At 35.4% G+C, this 17,044-nt stretch overlaps 1 protein-coding gene and 1 pseudogene across 1 annotated transcript in view; both read right to left on the minus strand.

Annotated features, from left to right (window-relative positions):
- INTS2 (integrator complex subunit 2) overlaps positions 1-17,044 on the minus strand; it is a 41,191-nt gene that overhangs the window by 11,536 nt on the left and 12,611 nt on the right. The window contains exons 11-18 of the mRNA XM_008149495.3: positions 15,401-15,469; positions 13,716-13,850; positions 12,407-12,583; positions 11,359-11,467; positions 9,476-9,580; positions 4,865-5,029; positions 3,189-3,390; positions 302-427 (exon numbers count right to left, since the gene is read on the minus strand). Of these exons, the coding sequence (XP_008147717.2) occupies positions 302-427; positions 3,189-3,390; positions 4,865-5,029; positions 9,476-9,580; positions 11,359-11,467; positions 12,407-12,583; positions 13,716-13,850; positions 15,401-15,469 (1,088 nt within the window). The remainder of the gene's footprint in view (positions 1-301; positions 428-3,188; positions 3,391-4,864; positions 5,030-9,475; positions 9,581-11,358; positions 11,468-12,406; positions 12,584-13,715; positions 13,851-15,400; positions 15,470-17,044) is intronic.
- LOC114234421 (U1 spliceosomal RNA) lies at positions 7,066-7,217 on the minus strand (annotated as a pseudogene).

The raw sequence follows: 17,044 nt of genomic DNA on the forward strand, positions 1-17,044 counted from the left end.
AACAATGCTAGCAGAAATGGTATTATTCTTTACTAGTCTTGTTCTGAGAGAAAAAACAGCCATTATTGAGGGTTGCCAACACAAGAATGATATTTCTTTAAGGTTAGGTTTATTAATCACCTATTAAATATTAAACTGACTATATAGTTCATGAACATAGACAACTTAAAAAAAAACCACCTCACAGATCATACTACAAGAACCAGTTACTACAAGAACCTTAGATAGAAGTTTAAACTGAATTTCTTTGACTCTCCAAAGTAAAACCCTATAATAAAAATGAAATTCAAATGACACATACCTGTGTACCCTCTGATCACATCGTAGAACAATGAGAGGATCTATCATCAGGTCATTCTGAGTATACTTTTGTTGTCGAACAAACTTTATTGAAGGTTGAAGTGCATTGACTGTCATTACCCACAGCCTGATGAGAAAATAATCACATGTTCAAAAACAATTATGTTATGATTAAAACATGTAGCCATCTAGTCCTTTCTATCTTAAAAAGATATATTCAAGGGAGAAATAGAAAACTGGTGTGAATGAACTTCGAAAATTAAAAACTATAGAAATCTAACCTATTGTTAGGTCTCTAAAACAAATGAAGTTAAAACATTAAACACAAAGTAGTTGCAAAAATCTTCACCACTGTAATGGACTAATCATGGCATTTAAAATAAAAATCTAAATTAAATCCTCAGTAATACCATACTTGCTATGATTATGTAAGTAATTGAGCCTGTCTGAACTGTTTCCTCATCTATAAAACAGTAATATAATACCTGTAAATGAAATAATCTTACCAAAGTTTGCACTTTCAAACGGTATTTGGTCCCACAAATTAAGTCACTGTTCTATATTTGTCATCATAAAATATTAATGTGAGGTGCCACTTTGAGGTGAGACATCAACAGACTATAAACATAGTTATTAACCTGACTGCACATCAGAATTATTGAATGACATACCAATGTGGAGGGTACCTGATCTCCTACAGTGAAACCCAGGAGTCCACTAGTCCCACCTCACACACACAGGTTGTCCACTCTTAAATATGAATGGACAGCCAAGAATCATCAGACATTTAAAGAACGCTTCTATTTTGAAAGATTTAAATATACAAATGAAGGAATGGGACTCCAAGAAACAGAATGTTTGGATGAGAAGGAAAATAAATTTTTTAAACCTATAATTAATATCCTTAAAGGATAGAATATTTCATATATGAAAACAAGAACAGGAGGCATTCTAAAATATTCACATCAGAGCTCTTAGAAATTAATATAACAGAATTTTTTTAATTCAAAGGAAAGATCATATGATAACATTGAATACCAAAAAAGTATATTCAAAAGACAAATTATTAAAATAGAGGAAAGCCCAACCAATGTGGCTTAATGGTTGAGCATCGATAGACCTATGAACCAGGAGATCATGGTTCGATTCCCAGTCAGGGCACATGCCTGGGTTGCAGGCTCAATCCCCAGTGTGGGGTATGCAGGAGGCAGCCGATCAATGATTCTCTCTCATCAGTGATGTTTCTATCTCTATCTCCCGCTCTCCCTCTCTGAAATCAATAAAATATTTTTTTCAAAAGGATTTGGAATTGGTATAACATCATTATTCAACACCAATAAGGGAAGCTCCAATTCAGTCAATAGAATGAAGCCTTCAAATTTCTGAAAAGAAAAATGAGCTAGAATTCTACACTGAGGCTAAATATCAATCACATGTGAGGGGAAAAATAAAAATCTTCTCAGACAGGCAAGTCTCAAAAAAAAAAAAAAGTTTCCCAAACACCTTTTTCTCAGGAAGCAACTTGAGTGTGAGTTCCACTCATTGAAATGAGAAACTAAACCAAGTAAGAAAAAAACATGGAATCCAACAAAGAAGAGAGACAAAGCGATTCCAGATGGCAACTGTGCATATGCCAGATTCAAGCATGAGAAAAGCTGTGAGAGGAATGTTTCCAGGAAAAAAAATGTTACTGATGTGTTATAACTAACTGTGAAGTAAATTTCCCCTCAATAATGGAGTTTAGGGATGAATAAGTTACCGATGCAAAATCTGAGTGAATGAATATAGGCAAGTAGGGTTTGTGTGCGGGGTGGGGAGGAGGCAGTTGTATAAGTAGGAAATTGTAATCAAAGGATATTCCACAGATCAACTATAAATAACACTTATGTAGTCATAATAATATGCACACTGAAGATTGCTTTAACCAAAAATTTAGAGGAGAAAAGGAAAGTATGTATTGGTGGACGAAGGACTCACAGGGGAGAAAGCAGGTACTAAATCTACATCTTGTATAGTAGGAAGTCAAAAGATAATTTCTAAATTGGAAAGTCAGGAAATCATAGTAATTATAAGCATAATTATTGTGACATATGGAGAAACATTAATGCCAGAAAAAAAAGATAAAAGCTGAAAATAGTTGTCTTTAGGGAATAATATTCTAAAACAGGAAGGTATAGGCAGACCTTATATACTATTTAACTTCTAAAGTTATGTCCATTTATTAATTTACTAGAGGCCTGGTGCACGGGATTCATGCACTGGTGGGGGGTGTGGCCTGTGGGGATTAGCCTGCTGAGGGAGCTCCATTCATCCCAGTCAGCTGAGCAGTGCTTCCACTGTAGAGCACACTGACTACCAGGAGGCAGCTCCTGCCTTGAGCGGCTGCCCCCTGGTGGTCAGTGTACATCATAGTGACTGGTCGACTGGTCATTCGTGTCGTTCTGCCATTTGGTCGCTAGGCTTTTATTATATAGGATATATCAGTTTACTTATAATTAATTTCTTTATAATTAATATGAAATTTAATTTACTTATAATCTAAAATTATTTTTAATTTAAAAAGTATAAATATTTCCAGACCTCCTGAATCAAAATCTCAGGTTAAGTCAGCCCAGTATTGTCTTTTAGAGCTGACTAGGTGTCTTTGATACAATCTATGGATAAGTAGAGACCCATTTGACTAAAGACTAAATAATTAATCCAATGTTCTTCAAACTTACTGCACACTGAAATCACCTAGAGAATTGTTTAAAAGAATACCAATGCTTGACTCAACCCACAGACATTCTTCAAATATTCAACAATTTTTTTTACATTTAAGTTTAGGTTATTGTATATAATCACTGCTATACATTTATCTATTACATGTAATAATACACTAAAATTACCTTCTAGGCATCACAGTATTAAGAACCATCCATAGTTTATTGACTGTTTGAAGAATTCGCCGCGGAACTCCTGCATTCAACAGCTGGTTCATATTGGATGTTAATACTTCTGCATATGGTATGAGTTCACTGGCAGAGAGTAGAGTCAAGTGTTCTAGAATCTGCATCACTTGTGTGTGACTTACTGGGACAGCTGAAAATGCTAAAAGGAAAACTTAGCAGTCATAATCTAAATTCCATACAGCTTACCAAAGATGAAGTAATATTGCTCTATCACAGCGATTTTCAACCCTTTTCATCTCATGGCACACATAAACTAATTACTAAAATTCTGTGGCACACCAAAACATATATTTTTTGACAATATGACAAAAAAATAGTATAATTTTGATTCCTTCACACTTGATGGTTATTGTTGTGTTGGCTGTTGTCATTTTTTATTTGATAATCTAAGGGAAAAGAGGTCATGCATGTTTTAAATATTCTTGCATCACACTGGCTGAATGCTGCACTATCAAACTATAGATCAAGCAAATCAAGAAAACAATGTTGCTTTAAAAAAAGTAAAATTTACAATCCTAGCCATAGTTTTGGCTATATTTAGAGTAAAGACCTTAAGAAAAATTCATGTTAACTGTAATTATTTCATAGAAAACAAAACGTATCTTATTTTTAAATTCACAGTAGCGACTCAAAGACAAATGTCATTTCCTTGATGATTCAGACTGATTTTAAAAATTGACTGCAATATGAAAATATTCCCTAGTATTGCTTTTGGCAATAGTATTCATTGGAAGGACGCAAACTTCTTGATACCTTCTGGGTGGCCCCTTTTATAAGTTGTAAGCACCTAGCAGATTACTGTTAATAAAAAATTCCTAGAACTGTGCTCTTCAGTAGAATAATCACTAACCACATCTGGCTATTGAGCATTAAAATGTAGTTGCTCCAAAATATGATGTGCTCTAAATATAAAATACATACCAGATTGCAAAGACTTGGTATGGAAAAACAGTAAAATATCTCATTAATAGTTTTTTATATTGATTACATGATGAAATGATAATATGTTAGATATATTCCACTAAATAAAATAATTACTAAAATTAATTTTGCCTGTTTTTAACTTTTTAAATGTAGCTATAGAAAAGTTAAAATTATAAGTGTGGCTCACTTCATATTTCTAGTTGACTCAAGTGTTGAGCTAGAACGCCAACCCATTCAAGCCCGTTCATTGTTCTGACCAGGTTAGGACCTTCCTAAAACCACATGACCTATGTAGTGACATAACTTAGTACCTACAAGGAAACAAAAGTATGTCAGAAAAAAATGGTTAAAATTCAAACTTGCCCTGGCCGGATAACTCAGTTGTTGGGTAGGGGATAGTCCCAATACACCAAGGTTGCAGGGGTTCAATCCCCAGTCAAGGCACAAACAAGAATCAACCAATGAATACATAAATAAGTAGAACAACTAATCAATGTTTCTCTTTCTCTCTCTTTCCCTTCCTCTCACTAAAATCGATATAAAAAAATTAATTTTAAGCCCTCACACTCAAAGAGAATTACTTAAAATATATTCACGAAAGCACTGTTATATCCCCAGGAAAATTCTGCATGATTTTAAGACTTTAATGATACTACTAAAGGGATAAAAGGACTACCAATTTACTGTACCTTCTTGGAGTTGTTCAGGAGAGTGGTTTTTGGCATTGTTAGTCAGGAGCATTCGCCTTAGCAGGGCACCAGTCCCTGTGATTTCTTCTTCACAGATCCAATCGTCCACAATGCATAAATGTGGGTAGTTAGTTGCAAGGAGACGTAGTAAAGCAGAATGCAACCCTTGAAATATATAAAAAGTCAATTGGATTCTTCATTCTTAAACACCAAAATCATCTCTCCTCTCTCTCTTCTCCCTTTCATTTTCAGCCAGCCAAAGGAATGTGCACTTTTTGTGCATGCACACTAACTTTGAGAACCTCTATACAGCAGTTTAGCTTGGGAATCTGCTTAAATAAAGAAAACCAAGTGATCTGATACATAGAACATTGGAAACCACTTTTTTCCTCAAAAGTTCTCAAGCTTTCTTCAACACTATCCCAAAATAAAAGTCTCCAGCCAGGAAATGTTGTTTGACATAGCAATAGTTCAAGAGTTGAGGGAAGAGGAAAGAAAAGGGGAGAAAAAAATATCCACTTGGGGGAAATCACACAGCATTTGAAAAAGGCCTCCCTCAGGAATTCTGATAGGCTTCTCTTGGAGAACATGTCTTCTCTACCCAGTTGACAATCATGGCTATAGATAGGTAAGATTTAGTTGCCCACTTTTAGATACCTAAAAGGCCTCAGGCACTTTATGTACATTTTCTCATTTCACCCTAACATTTTCACAAGGTAAGCAATATTGTCTCCATTCTACTGTAATGAAACAGGTTGAAGACATTTATTAAGGTTGCCAAAGTCACACAGCTAAGTATGTCGGCCAACTGAAGCAGTATTGATGATATCCACAGAGGGTCATTTGTCTTCCTTCAAGAAGGGTTAAGGACAAACAGTTTCCAGAGGGGAGGCAAGTGGGAGACTAGGTGGAAAAGAGGAAAAGGATTAAGAAGTACAAATTTCCAGTTATAAAATAATTCAGAAGGATACAATGTACAGCACAGGAAATAAGAGTTGATATTATAATTATATAATAACCATGTACAGTGATAGATGGTAACTAAACTTACTGTGACTACTTTGTAAAGTAGATAAATATTGAATCTCTATGTTGTACACATGAAACTAATAATTAAAGATAAAATTTTTAAAAAGGAAAAAAATAAGGAAGCTCAAATAAAATGGGAAATCTTCCTTTTATTAAATTGAAGTCTTGTTTCCAGCCTTTTGCTTATAACATAGTTTGCCTATTCATGACTATCTATAATAATAATCTGTAGTAATAAAAGCATAATATGTTAATTAGACCAGATGTCCGGGAAGCCGGGGCTGTGAGGGAAGCCCGGGTCCCGGGAGCCTGCCAGCAGCTGGAGGGAAGCCCCGGTTCTGGGTGCCAGAGGGAAGCCGGTGCTGGCAGCTGGGGGAAGGAAGGCCTACTTTTGCACGAATTTCATGCATTGGGCCTCTAGTTATTAGATAATCCTATATAATAAAAGGGTAATATGCAAATTGACCCTAACAGTGGAATGACTGGGAACGACCAGTCGTTATGATGCGCATGGACCACCAGGGGGCAGACGCTCAACACAGGAGCTGCCCCCTGGTGGTCAGTGTGCTCCCACAGGGGGAACTCTGCGCAGCCAGAAGCAGGCTGACAGCTGCGAGTACAGCAGTGGTGGCGGGAGCCTCTTCTATCTCTGCGGCAGCGCTAAAGATGTCCAACTGCCAGCTTAGGCCTGAACCCCCAGGGAGTGGGCCTAAGCTGGCAGGTGGACATCCCCAGAGGGGTCCCGGACTGCGAGAGGGCACAGGATGGGCTGAGGGACCCCCCTGAGTGCACGAATTTTCGTGCACTGGGCCTCTAGTATCAGTAATAACAAAATAGGCAGCTATTTGAGCCAGCTGCTCGAAATTTCTCTTTGAGTGTACTTTCTCTTTGCTTGCTCAAATAAATTTTCTCTAGCGAGTTTGGGTCTTGGCTCTGAATTCTTTTCTTAGCCAGAAGTCAAGTACCTAAGTTGCTAAACCCTGGTTTGGTCTGACCACACAGGTCAGACACCTGGTGCCGTTCCTGCTGCCTACAACAAAGGGTGGAACCTTGCCCCAGGGTGACTTTTCCTTCCCTAGCACATAGCTGGGCATGAGGTTTGGACCCTCTGACCTTTCCTCCCTAGAGATAACATCTAGGCCTCAGTTGTATTTCTTATTTTTTTTTTTAACCAGGGGAGAGCGCGAACGCAGTCCCCCACTACCACAAATTATGCAGTCGAGTTTCCCACATTTGGGGAAATCGCAGGGGTCAGCACATGGATAAGCCTCGCCCTGGGAAAACCACCTTCGTGATCATGGTATCTCCCCTGCCAGGTAAGTATTGTATTTCATCTCTAAGTCCAGATAAGCAACAAAACGAGCCAAGGATCACTGCTGACTTCAGGACCAGCTGCATGAAATAATGATACCCTGCCCTGGTGTCATTGGAGGCCAGTCAGTGGAGACCACGACCCTGAATGGACACACCTGGAAAGCTACTGAATATTCTGTTAAGATCTTCCCTGGGACCTCACCTAAAATCTCCAACCATAAAACCCTTAGGACTGAGGACCCAGCGCACTCTCCTTCCAGAAGCATGCCAGTGCCTTTCCCTTTCTCCCTCCCCTTCCCGGCCCCAGGCACATTACCATTAGCTTCCTCGCTCCCAAGCTCCAAGGGCCCTTCCTTTACCTCTATAACTTGTTTCCTAAGCCCATTCCTTCTACCTATGTAATTTACCCAATAAATGGTCTCCAAAAAATTTTTTTAATAAGTAATGACAAAATAAATTATGATACTGCAAAAATTTATAGAGAAAGTACCACTTTGCCAAGTGTTGGGACATAAATAACCTAATAAATATTGACTATTTATTATCTATACTATTATCATCATCATCAGAGTTGTAAGAGTAGTAATAATAGTATTAGTAGTAATAAAAGTACTTTAGATCCAATCACCCCCTTATTCTGCAACTAAATCAACTCCGGATACCACTGCTTAGTCCCAGAAGGGATAGCATCTGCTTCCTTTCTTATAAAAACTGCTTAAGCCCTGGCTGGTTTGGCTCAGTGCATAGAGCATCGGCCTCCGGACTGAAGGGTCCTGGGTTTGATTCTGGTCAAGGGCACATGCCCAGGTTGCTAGCTAAATCCCCGGTGGGGGCCGTTCAGGAGGCAGCTGATTGGTGACTCTCTCTCATCATTGGTGTTTCCATCTCTCTCTCCCTCTCCCTTCCTCTCTGAAATCAATAAAATATACATATATATTTTTTAAAAAAAGAAACTGCTTAAAATTAATATTTCTCGCCTGGCTGGCATGGTTCAGTAGTTGAGTGTCAACCTATGAATCAGGAGGTGATGGTTCAATTCTGGACAGGGCACATGCCTGGGTTGTGAGCTTGATCCCCAGTGGGGGGCATGAAGGAGGCAGCCAATGAATGATTCTCTCTCATCCTTGATGTTTCTCTCTATCCATCTCCCTCCCTGAAATCAATAAAAATATATTTTAAGATAAATAATTAATGTTTCTGTTCGAAAGGACACTATAACAATCAAAAGTGGTATTATTTTAAAACTTAAATATCTAAACGCACAAATATATGTAAAATTAAGACTATCCCAAAATAGTCACAAAAATGACTGCTTACAATAGTGCAAATTAATTTACATTCCATAATATCTTTAATAAAACATGTGTTGCCAAATGCTACCAGATATAACATCATTTCTTTGAAAATAAATTAAGCAAAGATACAATAAATGCAGACATCTACCTAAAAATGACCAAAGAAGGTTCATGTTCCTCCTTGAAACCAACAATAAAGAAAAAAAAAAGAAAATTTGAGCTTTAAAGAAACAAACAAAATCCAAACTCAAACATGATAAACAGAAATAAGGAAAAAAATGAATGTCAAAAAATATTACCATATTTTTATTTGACAGTTTTACAGTAAAAATATTACAGTAATGTCATGCTATGGAGCACTATGAAGCAGTTAAAAACAATAATGTACATGTACTGACATGAAAAGATTTCCAAGACTCCCAGAGAAAAAGCAAATCTCAGAAGAGACGGATATGATAACATTTATAATTTTTTTAAATTTTACTCGTGTATGTATCTATTCTCTTCAACCATATGAAATTAAATTTTTGAATAGTTGAATATGTGCAATTTCATATAGATCAACTTGTATAAAAAAAGGGCAATGGATAGAGCATTGATTGGCGTGTGGACCAATGAGTTGCAGGTTGGATTCAGGTCAATGGCATACCTCGGCTGCAGGCTCCTCCCCAGCCCGAGGCAACCAATTGATGTGTTTCTCTCTGTTCCACTCTCTCTAAAAATCAATGGAAAAATATCCTCAGGTGAGGATTAAAAAAAAAGGTCTGAAATTACACACCAAAATAAAACAGCTAGGAGTTGGGTGGGGGGAGAAGGGGGTCTCAAGAAGTAAGATTAGAAAGGGAGGTAAACAGGAATTTCACTCTGGAATATTCTGAATTTTTAATATTGAGCATCTATTAAATTTATAACATAAACAGAAGAAAATGTTTAACAGTGAATGTTAGCAGTAAAAAGCAAGTAAAACAAATACCTCCCAACTCCTGCTGCAGCCCTTGAGCCTGTCGAATAAGGAACTTGATAGGAATCTGATCCATTAAAGAGGCCGAATATGATTTTGGCTTTCTTTGCATGGCAGCTGTCAGTCAAAGATAAAAAGCATAAGAAAAATAAAGTGTCAGAAACAACAGAAATCTTAACCTTCAACCCAAATGGGAACACAATGTTAAATTACTTTTAATTCACTTAATCTGAGAATACAACTCATAAAAGATGAAGGACTGCTACCAAAACAGTAAATACACAGGAAGAGAAAGGGCAAGATCTGGAAAATGCCCCAAAACTGAAACTAGTGGGAGGAAAATCATGAGTGAGAGAAGCCATATGCAAAAATGTCTTACACTAAAAAAAAGTGGTAAGTCTAGACTCGCAAATCTAATCAGGAAGACCAAATACAGTCATGACCACGTGGCTTAAAGCCTCATGATTCCAGCAGTCTTAATCTAATCATGTATTACTGTGGTGACTGATGCTTTTTAAAGGAAGTTGGGCACTTCCTTCTCTCACAACTCCCTCTTTCTCTCTCTCCTTCCTTTTGCTCTAAAAATCAATAAAAACATGTCCTCGGGTGAGGATTAAAAACAAAAAAGAATGAAATTGCATTTAAGATTCCACTGGCTGCTTTATAAATAGTACCTCATATGTTCAATATTAATTACTATTGTCTTTAACTTCAAAAGTATCTAAAAATAAACTGTATTACCTAGTAATAAAGTCTTTCAATGCAATAAATAGGAAACATTCTTTAAGTATAAACACTGGCCGGTGTGGTTCAATTGTTTGAGCATCATTCCATGCATCAGAAGGTCACCGGTTGGATTTTAGTCAGGGTACATGCCCAGGTTGCTGGCTCAATCCCCAGTAGGAGGCATACAGGAGACAGCTGGTCAATTTTTTTCTCTCTCTCTCTTTTTCTCTCCCTCTCCTTTCCTCTCTCTCTAAAATCAATAAAAACATATTTAAACCCCCCAAAAAAACTGGAAATATAATGGTAATGCTCATATATTAACTGGGTATTATTACACAGAGATTTATTATATTACTCTTTATTTCTTACACATATTCTTTTGGATTAATACAATATTTAACTAAAACTACACACATGTATTATATATTTTTAAAACCAAAAATATATGTGTATGTGAAAAAATATATATATATATACACACACACTTTTTTAAAAAAAGACTATGATATCCTAATACTTCATTCAATCTCAAATTTCAAGAATTCCATATTTGAGCTTTTTATAGGACCTGGTGGCTGTTAATGTTTATTATTAGGGCCAAAACAGAACAGTTAACAAGGTACTGAAACTACAATACAACTTCACAGACAGGAATAAATTTGAGGCAGATAATTATCTTTTTGGCTATTCAATAGCAAAATTTTCCCATCTATGACATATTCTGCAGTTATTTATTCCACTTGGAGATAAGAAACTAGACTAGAAAAAAAAATTCTCCTACACCAAGGGAAAAAATTCTCCAAGGAAAGACCAACCCCTCCATTTGTCTTCTATATCACATCTCCGTCATCTCTCAAGGAATCACTCCAGAGATTCTCTCTATATTTACATTTAGTTAATAAGGTCATTAAAATTATTAAAATACAGGCAATTCCATTATCTATTAAATTAGCCTAAGGACTGAGCCTGAAGGGGTAGTTATGTGCCCACACATACATGTAATCATGCATCAGAGTATATACAATGCCTACACTGCAAAGACTACAAAATGATGCTGAAGCTTGTTAGAATAGTTGACCTGGCTTTCTCATATAACAGCTTGAGAAGTAACAAAATATAAGCAAATAAAATGAACTATCACTAGAAACACTCACCCATGCACAACTTACCTAAAGTCTTTGTGTTTGCTAGGAGAGCTTCCTCATATGACAGGATGTAGTAAAGCACCAAAAGCTGTGCTGTGATACTGAAACGCTGATTAAGGCGGGTGTTGTCACTCTGGAGGTAACAGAAATGCTTTAAAATAATGTTAAATTTCATGAATGCTTTTTGGATAGCAAAAGTACTCAAAATAGACTATTCAGTGTTGCTGCTCCCAAAACGGGAGGAACATTGCTGTGTTTGCATTACTCAGAGAGACAACTTGAAGTTTAAATTAAATTTGAGATGACATGGGAGATGAAGGGTAATAGCTGTTACTCAACAGAAATCCCATCAGGCTGTGTCTGAAAAAGGTTTACAGGAGTCTAAAGTCTCATCTGAAATTACTATAAAGAAAATAACTCCTAAAAAAGGTATTATACATTAAAATATATTTGTTAAAACATGTGACTATTTTTCCTTCTAAAAAAATAGAGAAAAATATTTTCTTCAAATTCACAACAAATGAATCTAGGTATATCTAAAATCACAGGAAGCTAAATAAACCTGTGTTGAATGTTACATAGTCCTTTGATCAACACACAATCTCCAGGTATTCCTGACTTTAAAGTGAAGCTTTTAAAAGAATTCCTCAAAAATGCCTTGTCGCCCAGCTGGTGTGGCACAGTGGTTGAGCGTTGACCTATGAACCAGGAGGTCAAGGTTCAATTCCCAGTCAAGGTACATGCCCGGGTCACGGGCTCATCCCCAGTGGGGGCATGCAGGAGGCAGCCGATCAATGATTCTCTCTCATCACTGATGTTTCTCTCTCTCTCTCCTCTCCCTTCCTCTTTGAAATCAATAAAAATATACTTTAAAAAATGCCTCTTCAACAAAATACTTGGAATATCACTATTTAAATTTTTATAAGTAATCTAAAGAAATTTAATCCCATTTTAAATTCAGAATCACCTAGAAGTCCTCTAATAATCAGTAAAAGAAAAATGAAATAAGTTAAAGAATAAACTAAAAGAACAATAAGGTTATTAATGTAAAAGAAAAAAATCACTATTTTACCCCAGTGACTCCTTGGAAAATGTCAAGTATCTCCTGCTCTGTGACTGGCTGATTTGTGGCTTCTGGATTAGATTTAGATGCAGGAGTAAGTACAGAATTTATGTACACATCAATCAGAGGAAGTAATTGAGGATGGAGTGGAGTGGAGGTTTCACATAGCTGTCTATAAATCCAGTCCTTAAAAAAAAAAAAGGTGATAGGCACTAAATCAATTATGGCAATAAGAAAAAGCAAGTGAAATTTTAATAGCACATACAATTTTACATGATTTAGGAATCAGTGCAACTCACTATTAACTTTTAGCAGTTAAAAATATATTCTTCAATTTCACACTGTCTTTGATTTGAAAATATGAACTACTTTTATATCTAATTGAAAATATTGTCCAGTGGAAGATAAATCTAAAATGATGAGTTTGAATTTTCAGTTTTTAATATATTTGTTTTTAAGTAGTAGCAAGAAAACTAAGTCCCTGCTATATCTGTACGTAGAGCACCATATCTGTCATTGTAGAAGACCTCACAGCAAAGAGAAATTTAGGAAGAGGAATAGTTCTTCACTGAGCAAACCCCCAGATGGATCAAGAAAGTGGCTTTGAGAACCACTTATGAGAGACTATCACTTAACTCTCTGCACAGATTGAGGACATGGAGAAATGCTGGGTGTGCATTTGGATTCTTAATTCGTATCTATTTCACTTGCTAAAAATATAAAGTAGAAGACACCAACTAGCTAGAAAATACTAGTAACTTCACTAAATCATAAAAACAAGGATAATTAAAAGTGATATCATTGCACATATAAAAATGAAAAAAATGCACATATTGTTCATTGTTTTTTATAAATCAAAGAACCTCTAGAAAAGGTTCAAACAGATTTCTATACCTCCTGGGACTCAGCCTTTTCTTAGAGGACCTTTTAAATGTTTGATATAACCAACTATAACAAATTGAAAACTTATCAAAATATGTACAAGCTGGCTATGGATGACTAGCAACTTTCTCAGTTTGGTGAATAAAACCAAACTAGAGAAAATGGCAATCTCTTACTAAGGCTTAATGAAATAGTCATATGCTATTAATGAGAGTATAAATGAATTATTAACACTGTACATTTTGTAAATAACTAATTTTTTTATTACTTAAAAAAACTAAAATTAAGTTCCTAATTACTATAACTATGTGAATGACTTGTAAGTAGACACATCTCATACACAAAACCCACAGTAAAGGCCTAAAAAATGAACTAGGACTGGGGAAAAAACATTAACTGAGGTTGTAGCTTAAAATATAAATGTAAATGACCATACTTTTATTGACACTTTGTGCTTGGTAAAGGAACGACTCCTGAGAAGCTGGTAAATACAATGAATAGGCAAAAAGCCAGTAATGTTGGCACTCAGGTTGCTGGTGACAGGGACTCGAACTGCATGAGCTGTGACGACCTACAAGGGAAACCCGGTATTAATACATATGATAGAACTAAATACAAAATTATTCTGAAAGAGGGAAGATTGAAAGGTAGATTGTCCATACTTAATACAAGTATAGGCCTTAAAAATAAATAAGAAATAATTGTTACATGATTTAATTATATTTTAATAATAAGGTAGCATACAATTAGGAATTTGTGATGTTTTCTAATTTTTTAACTTGTTTTTAAACATAGATATGTTGATGGTAGCATAGTAAGTTAAAAAATATAAAATTTGGGCCCTGGCCAGTGTGCTCAATGGTTAGAGTGTCAGCCTGCACACAGGAGGGTCTCAGGTTCAATTCCTGGGTTGTAGGTTCAATTGCTAGCCCCTGTGGGGACCCATGCAGGAGGCAACCAATTGGTGTGTCTCTCTCACATCCATGTTTTTCTTTCTCTCTCCCTCCCTACCCACCGTTTCCACTCTCTCTAAAAATCAATGGAAAAATATCCTCGAGTGAGGATTAACAAATATATATATATTTGGAATCCATATCATCTGTGCTCAATGACTCTGGCTAAGTCATTTTATCTTCTGAGTCTAGTTTCATATCTACAGAATAGGACAATACTGACTTACTTGCCTCAAAAATCTTTTAGTGAGGTGGAAAATTTTTTATGAAAAACATGTGAATTATAAAGTATCACATAAATATAAACTGGAGTTTGTACTGTTATCCTCAGTGTCATGCACAGATCTCTATTGTCTTCTAATTAGTTCCAAATGTGTAACTGTTATGTGGGAGTGTGTGTGCATTGAGGGGAGAAGGAAGACTATGATACAGAGATGAGAAATTACCCTAAAAGAAGCAACAATTAGCCCAGCGGGCTCAGTGGTAACCCAATTGGCTCAGTGGTTGAGCCACTGATCTATGAACCAGGAGGCAGCTGATCAGTAATTCTCTCTCATCATTGATCTCTCTCTCCCTCTCCCTTCCTCTCTGAAATCAATAAAAATATTTTTTAAAAGCAACAATTATGGATGCATGAGTATATGCAAATATTTCAGTTGTTAAGACATATATTTTTGTATTCTGAGATTTAACATGACAAGTGAACCTGAGAATTAATGTTAAATTTTAGAATAGTCTCCTTCACTGAAAAAATAAAATATCTTTGGGAATAACCATGGAAACAAAGTGCTGAGGCCAAATAAGAACATGTAAATACAAGAATAAGAAATTTAGACTGTAGCTTATAATCTAGGTAAAAATGAAACTCACAACCCAAAGGTTTAAATAGGTCTCTATTTTATTTTTCTTCTGACAAATCCAAATGATTACCCCATGTGAGATCCCTACCACTAATATATAAGACTGTACTCTAAGTATCTACTCAATATCTCCAAAATATATAAATTTCAAACATGTTTTTGTATGAGATTATTTTTACCAATATTTCAAAGATTAAATAAATCATCACTGGAAACTAAAAAGAATAGAAAATACCTTATTATTCTCTTAAACTGAGATATACAAGTTTTCCCCCAAAGAATGTTATTAAAGAAGGTTAAAGAAGTACCTGTTCAGTAAAAATTTCCTGTGTGAAGATATTCTTCATCCTGCTCAAGGAGCTGGGCTTAATTACAATCTAAAACAACCAAAAAAATTCCCATAGGATATAAAAATATAGTAAGCACAATTTTCTCTGGTAAATTTATTATCTAAAATGACTGTGATATTAATGTTCAAATACTCTATTTCAGAAGTGGCTTCTCAGATCCAATATTAAAGTATGTTTTTCCTCAGAAAATGAACCAACATATAAAAGTACTTAGTAAATAATATTATTGACACTTCAAGTCAGTGGGAAGAAGTGGATTCTTCAATAAAGAGAGATGGGCAGCTACCTTTCTGGGAATATTTATAAGTCCTCACTTAACATTGTTGTTATGTTCTGCAACTTTGAGAGAAATGACAAACGGGCAGGTAAAAGTAGGTTTACAAAGAAGTCAAAAAATACAATAATAAATAAATAAATAATAAAAGAATAACTCTGTGTTTCATTTACTTACAACTATAAAATTACTTTTGCTCACCCCTATATATTGAAACCAATTTTACTGTAGACTAATTGATAGTAACAAGAGTTAAGTTCCCACAGCGTCTTATCAATGGTATAACGAAGTGACAAGAACAATACAATGTTATGGGACCTGCTGTATATTTGCACACATGACTCCATATCCAAAATAAACTCCAAATGTATTAATAATTTAAATGTAAAACATGAAGCCACAAAAACACTAGAAGAAAATATAGGTGACCATTTCTATAAACCTAAGGAAAGAAAAATATTTCTAAGCATAACAGCAAAGTAAGAACCACAAGAGAAATAATATGCACTATACACAAACACACACACACAAAAATAATTTCATGTGGCAAAAACAACAGGGAAAAATTAATTACAACATAATGTACTTCTCCACATTAAGGATTATAAAATACATCACTGATTTAATTAGTTGCATTTCAAGAAAAAGAGGGGTGAAATACTAGCACATTAACATTACACATCATTTCAATTCAATATCGGGTAAAATATGTCTTTAAAATGATGAAATATGATATATACAGCATAATGGCATATCATTTATATATAAAGAGCCCTTTAAATCAGTAAAATAAAAAATAAATCATAAAAATCCCTAGATTCACAAAACAAATAAACCAGCCAAAACACATAAATTTTTAAAATTACCAAAAAAACACACACTACTGTAGCCCTGGCTGGTTTGAGTCAGTGGATAGAGCATTGACCTGCAGACTGAAGGGTCCCAGGTTTGATTCCAGTCAAGGGCACATGCCTGGGTTGTGGGCTCGATCCCCAGTAGGGGGCGTGCAGGAGGCAGCCAATCAATGATTCTCTCTTATCATTGATGTTTCTCTCTCCCTCTCCCTCTCTGAAGTCAATAAAAATATATTTTTTTAAAAAACAACATAGTTCTTGAAAGCAAAGAGAAAAATCATTAAAAAAACAACAACACTGTGAGCTATAAAAATAATGACAATCATATTTACCATAGTTTTCACTAGTAATCAAAGACAAAATCAAATTTCAGTAATGCCAGTGATGGTGAGAATAAAGAAAAATAGGCACTCTCACTTACTAATGAAAACAGTTTGATTGCTATAATCTTTCTAGAAGATAACCTGGCAATAC

This window comes from Eptesicus fuscus, chromosome 20, assembly GCF_027574615.1.
Source record: "Eptesicus fuscus isolate TK198812 chromosome 20, DD_ASM_mEF_20220401, whole genome shotgun sequence".
Taxonomy (NCBI): Eukaryota; Metazoa; Chordata; class Mammalia; order Chiroptera; family Vespertilionidae; genus Eptesicus; species Eptesicus fuscus.